This window comes from Neopelma chrysocephalum, unplaced genomic scaffold (genome assembly GCF_003984885.1).
Source record: "Neopelma chrysocephalum unplaced genomic scaffold, ASM398488v2 Primary Assembly neopelma1_25, whole genome shotgun sequence".
Lineage (NCBI taxonomy): Eukaryota > Metazoa > Chordata > Aves > Passeriformes > Pipridae > Neopelma > Neopelma chrysocephalum.
Genome location: NW_020897694.1, coordinates 15,981,416 through 15,987,415, shown reverse-complemented (window position 1 = coordinate 15,987,415; position 6,000 = coordinate 15,981,416). Strand labels below are relative to the sequence as shown.

The 6,000-nt window shown below is 35.6% G+C and overlaps 1 protein-coding gene across 12 annotated transcripts in view; it reads left to right on the top strand.

Moving 5' to 3' along the window:
* The window catches only part of MYCBP2 (MYC binding protein 2, E3 ubiquitin protein ligase), a 180,995-nt gene that overhangs the window by 63,728 nt on the left and 111,267 nt on the right, over nucleotides 1-6,000 (top strand). For 11 of the 12 annotated variants that reach the window (XM_027674586.1, XM_027674585.1, XM_027674579.1 and 8 more), the window contains exon 18: nucleotides 665-772. The exons of the other annotated variant lie outside the window; for it this stretch is intronic. In XM_027674586.1, coding sequence (XP_027530387.1) covers nucleotides 665-772 — 108 coding nt within the window. The remainder of the gene's footprint in view (nucleotides 1-664; nucleotides 773-6,000) is intronic. 12 annotated transcript variants of the gene reach the window in all.

The window sequence follows — 6,000 nt, the reverse complement described above, 5'->3', positions numbered from 1 at the left end:
TGGAAAAAATTTTAAATACAGGTACCATTGCTTTCTTCAAATCAGATCTTCTCTTTCAGACCTTTACATAGATGGAAAAATATTTTAAAAATAAATAGATTTCAAAATTAGTAAATAGATAAGAAAAAAGTCATATGATTTGAAAAATTTTCCTAATGCAGGAGGTGGTTTTGGGTAGTTGTTTTCTTTATAATTGATTCCTCTGCATTTTAAATATAGTAATTGCAAACAGTTTTATCGTTACGTTTTTTAAATGTAGCATTGATCTGATGGTATTATTTCATATCAGTATTTTGAATAATATTGTACAATGTAAGACATAATAATATTCTTTTTATCTAATAAAGACAATAATGGATATTTACTATCAAATTTTACTCTAGTGTGAGTCTGTTGTATTTCCATTGCTTGGAGTACAGTTGCATACTTAGAGGTTCAGGTAAAACTGTCACTGTGGGATATTTATTATTTCTTTGTGTGATATTTGGTCGTGTTATCAAGAAATGGCAACTTTCTTTTAAGGCATTTTGAATTTAAGAAAAGAAGATTGCTATATAATAATTATTCTTTATGGTTTTTTCATTGCTTTTAATTTGAATTTTGTTTAACACACTGTTTCCATTTTGTGAGCTTTCCTATGCATGTGCAAAATGTTTCTCCTCAGGCCCCCTTGTCTTTCCTGGTCCTATTTTTATGAACCATCGGGAACAGGCTCTAGCCAGAATCAGACCCCATCCAGCACAGCTAAAGCATAAACGGGACAAGCACAAAGGTATTTGGTCTTCCTTATTGGCTAGGGTGGAAATAAGCCCATCCTCCCAGTCACTCCTACCATGCACTGCATCTGTCTTTTCAAAGAACTGCACAAGATGAGTTCTGCCTTTCTTTCTGTTAGTATCTTGTTACCTGAGGAGAAAGAAAATGCATTTAAATGTTGACCTTTTTTTAAAAGGTGTGCATGTTCATTAGTCTGTATTATCTTTGTTTTTCTCTCCTTTTTTTTTAATGAAATATGCATTGTCTTTTTGTGTGTCTTTTCTCATTTTAATGCTGTCTCATTCCTAACATTCTTTAATTTTACTGTAGGGACTTTAGTACCTTAGTGTGACTCAGACTGCTGCATTGCATTTGCATTGGGTTTTTTTGAGCCTTTGTGTTGGATATACAGGGTGATTACTTCAGCACATCAATTCCAGACGTGTTAATAATGGCATAAATTTTTTTCATATGTAGGTTGTCTTTCAACAAACCTTTTGCAGAAATAAAATATTTAAAATCACGTAAACACTACTTTTTGCTAGTTTTGACTGGAGAGAATACAAGTCAAAGTACAGGTTTGACCCTGAAATATTCTTGAGTAAAATGGCTTTTGCAGAGTGTAAGTAAGAAGGTGTCTGATATGTCAGACATTTTTGTATGTCTGCCAAGCCAGTTCATTATATCTTGGATTTCTAAATGTGTGATTTGTTCAGATATAAATTATTTAAATATATTTTTAGAAATATGTGATTACTTAAATTATGTGTATTACTAAAAATTTCAACTGAATTTATTAAAGTTGAGCTGGATAAATATGTAAAATGGAGATTACAGTCCTGATAAGTTGAAAGCTCCTAAAATGGTCAGAGCCCATCACACTTCAGCTATTTTCTAGAGAATAGCTAAATATTAAAAGAATTGTTAGTATGGCGTTTCAGTTGAATTAATGGAAATTGCTGATAGTATTTGGCATGTATGCAAACAAATTGTATGACAGTTTTAAGCCTTTTGGGATACATTTTCAATGTGGGTGGGTTATTGGCCTCCCTAGTTATGAACATACTGGATCATGAAATCATCTTAAGTTTATTTATGGAAATGAAAGCAAGATCTGGTCCTTTGTATCTGTATAACATATATTCCATTTATTTGGAAGGCATATTGTGTAAGCTTTAAGTCTTGATGGATTAAGTAGAATAACCTACCATGATCTCACTGCGAGAGATTGGGTACTGAAAGACAAAACATACTGAACCTGAGTGCTGTCATTTGAGTGACAGTTTGTTGATGACCAACGTTCTTGAACTGGGTATTACTGCTGATTGTACTGCTTGCAAACCCTTGACTCCACAGGCAGGTGTATAAGGAGTATGCTCATCCTGCCTACATCTGTACTTTTTCAGCTTGTGTTGGTTGTTGGAGTTCACTTCAACTCACTTATTTCCTTACAGGAAGTATGTTCATTGGTGTCAGTTTGAGGTTTATGTTGCTTCTTGGAGTTGTATGAGGAGTGCAAAGGTCTGTATTGTGCAAAGATTTTTTTCAGATGTGCTCTATAGAACTGAACATTTATTTTTCCTTGAGGAAGGCTATATGCTTCAGAAGATATCCTCTCAAAAGACAGCCATAAATTCCACTAGAAACTAGAAATGCCCCTTCACTTCCAGAAGAGGTTTCAAGGGAAAAATGAAAATTGGTGAAGCGGGTTTTTATCAAAGTAATGGGCAAGGTGGGAATTGTGCAAAAGATGAGGTATATCTTTTATCTTAGAAGGCATGCCTCTTTTCTAGACACAGAATGTAAAATCAATAATAGAACAATGAGGCAGAGATGTTGACTTCAGTAAAAGAACACTTTAACATTGAAATCAGCAAGTCCTTTGTTTATTTTTGAATGTGATGCTTTCCAAACCGTCATCCTTACTTCAGATATTTCTGCTATAGTAGTCTTGTTAGTCTTTACACCAACCAGACCTTCAAGATCTTTGGGCAACGAAAATTTAGTTCAACTGATAGTACTGATGAGGCCAGTACCAAACATGCTGGTACTGACCTGTTCCTGCTTCTACACTTGCAACTGCAGAACTTCTCTTCATAATGACGTTTATACTTGAATGTGGACAGCTTCTTTAGAACTGACAGTTATGGTCTAATATAAAAAGTATATTTGATATATATTTGTACATATTATCAAATCATAGAATAGATTGGGTTGGAAGGGACCTTAAAGATTGTCTAGTTCTGCCAGACCAGGTTGCTCAGACCTCCACCCAGCTGGGCCTTGAACACTTCAAGGGATGGGACATCCACAGTTTTATCTGGGCAGCCTGTTCCAGTGTCTCACCACCCTCACAGTAAAGAATTTTTTCCTAAGAATCTACATGTCTATCACTTATCAAATTCTTTTGTTGGATTGTCCAGTTGAAAACTCCTTCAACTTCATTAAAACAACTATTTTCTAGAAATCTTGCCATTATCATTTTCTCTTTGTAGATTTATAGGTCAAGATCCCTGTTATTACAAAAAAATGCATATTAAGTATAATCATAGTCTTTCTGATCTGTGTCTGTGTTGCCGTCACAAGAATAGAAGGGATTAGGTACCGCCTTCTTGGTATTCATGGAGTGCTTTGACACTAGAAAGAAAAATGAGCTTGTGCTTCATCCTCATTCTTTAATGAGGTGATGAGTTGTCAGTCTGCATCTCCAATCCCCATCGACTTCATCACTGGAGATCTGAGTAAAACAGAATAATGAAAGTCTGTAAAATTTTCTCAACTGCAGAAATGAACTGAGTAACAATTAAAAAATAAGTTAGTTCATTGTGTCAGTAAAGATTCTGCAAGTGAATGCCACTGTATTTTAAAGTAGTGGCAGATGTTCTAAACAGTGTGAAACAAATACCCTCAAAAGGACAAAGAATAGATGAAGCTGAACCTGCAGGGATGGAACAAGATATGTGTCAACTGTTTTGCAAGTGCTAACACAAAATTATCGGATGTTCAAGAAAAATTACTTGTAATTTAGTTTTAACTTTTTTACTGTGTGAAGAACTCGTTGGAGTGAGAGAGCTGACAATGAAAACCTACATCTAAGACTGAGTTTATAATTAGAATGAAAGTTTATTATCACTTTATAGCACTGTAGCTGTAAAATTGCTTACGGATATTTCAGCTGAAGCCTGTGGTGGACAACTAAGAAGCTGCAGGCACAGGCTGATTTGTTCAAAATACTTGAACTTCTATAAACATGTATATAAAGTGTGTAAATTCAGAACATCCTGTGAAGGTGGAACATCACAGAGACTAGCCAGTCTTGACCAATATGTTTTAGTTGTGTAAACAGAACAAAGATTTTTTGGCAAATGGTCTGAAGAGAGACAGTTATTATAAAAATTTTTTATGTACAGTCATATTGTATTAAAGCTTTTATCTGTGGGGTGAAGACATGTATTTAACATCTTTAGCAGTGCTTTTTCCCTCCTCCAAAGACGGATGGTCAGTGAGAAAAGAAATACCGCCTTTACTGCTGCTGAGGAACCCTAATAAAATGGTTTTCCTCTGATCTGGACTAAGAGTCCCAAATGGCATTCTGTAATGATGTTGAGGTTGTTTTGGGGTTTTTTTCTGAAAGAACTCTCATTTATAGCTTGTTACTTCCCTTGCTGTTGGGACTGAATGAGCTTTTTCCTTTGTTCCTGGAAAGCAGCAGGGTTTTTTGTGGCAGCCATCTTGGCCAAGAGGACTTTTAAAGTACGTTACACAGAGGCGAAAAATTGTCTTCAGGAGTTAAGAATTTTCTAAGGAAAATGGAACGGTAGTGGGTATTGGTTGGTTGTATTTCCAGTTATCTTGCTTTCCTTCCTCACCTGTATGAGATACCAAAGATGGAAACCCATCATTGTGAAGTTGTTCATGGAGCCCACCCCTTGGTGCTGACAGCAGGAAGCGCCTCAGAGCTTTTCCTTGGTGCTTGCTTCTCTCTGAGAGGTGGAGTCATCCAAGTTTCTGTTAAGTGGTAGCCCAGTTGGATAACACTGGATGTACTAACTTGCTCTGTTTAACAGCTCCAGTTGTTCAACAAGAAGAGTCTCTGCTTCAGTAGTCTTTTTATGCTTCCATTTCAGAAACAGTGCGTTTGATATTACTTTTTCTGAAATGAGTATGTACACAGTTGTTTGAAGAAAAGCAAGTGTATGTCTCCATAGTTAAGAGCTGTTCCTTGAGACACATAAAGTACTTATCAAGTTTTGAAGATCCAAACAATTCAAAACTCTTGAGACAGTTACTAACCACACAAAGAAGGCTGAGAGTAGTTCCCTCTTCAGTTTGCAGATTTCACACTTAAGCAACGTAAAATATTTGTGGAAGACAGTTGCTTCCATTCCTGTGTTCTTAAAGGGTTTGAGAAGTTAGCTTCGGAATTTGAAAATGCCAACTTTGAAAAACTTTATCCTTTAAAATAAATTTATTTCTCAGATAAGGAATTGAAAAACTCGTTTCATGTGAAAGTACTTGTCTCTACATCTTGCACATTGGCATTTAGTGTTTCCTCAAGGGTGATATTGTGTTATGCTTTCATTTACAAGTTTGGAGAAAATGGGAATATATTTAGAATCATCTTTTATTTAAAGGTAGTATCATGTATTTATCAATTGAGAAAACAGCAATCCTCAACTTTTTATTAATAGTTGTTTAAGCTCTTTAGAGCAGTATGTTTTTCTTACAATGAGGCAGAAAATGCATATCTAACTGTTTAAATGGCTGTGAATCACTTGATGTGCCACTGTTATGTGACCAGAGTACAACTGCTGCTAAATTTTGTTGATATGACTGTGCATAGGTGACATGGTTGCTGTGTGTCCAGTTTGTTTCATTGTAGGAAGTACATGCAACCATGACACATTTTTACTGGACATGTGCATTCCTGGTAGATGGTTATTGAAATGAATTTACACAGTGGTAGAGCTTTTTCATTTGTCATCAGTGTCTGAGGGAGAGGGGAGACAGGGGCCACAGGTAGACTTTCAGAGTAATTAGCTTTTTTCTGCTCCTGTCCAAAAATCTTGGGCGAAATAGGGGGAAGCATTAAGTAGGCTGCTTGCTGACTAAATAATTCTGGTGGTAGTATTAGCAGCTAGAAGCATCTCTTGATTACTTTGACATGTAGAGTTTAATGCAAAAATAGGCATGAAAAGTTCAAAGGTACTGTATTTGAGAAATAGTCAAATTGTTAAATAATGT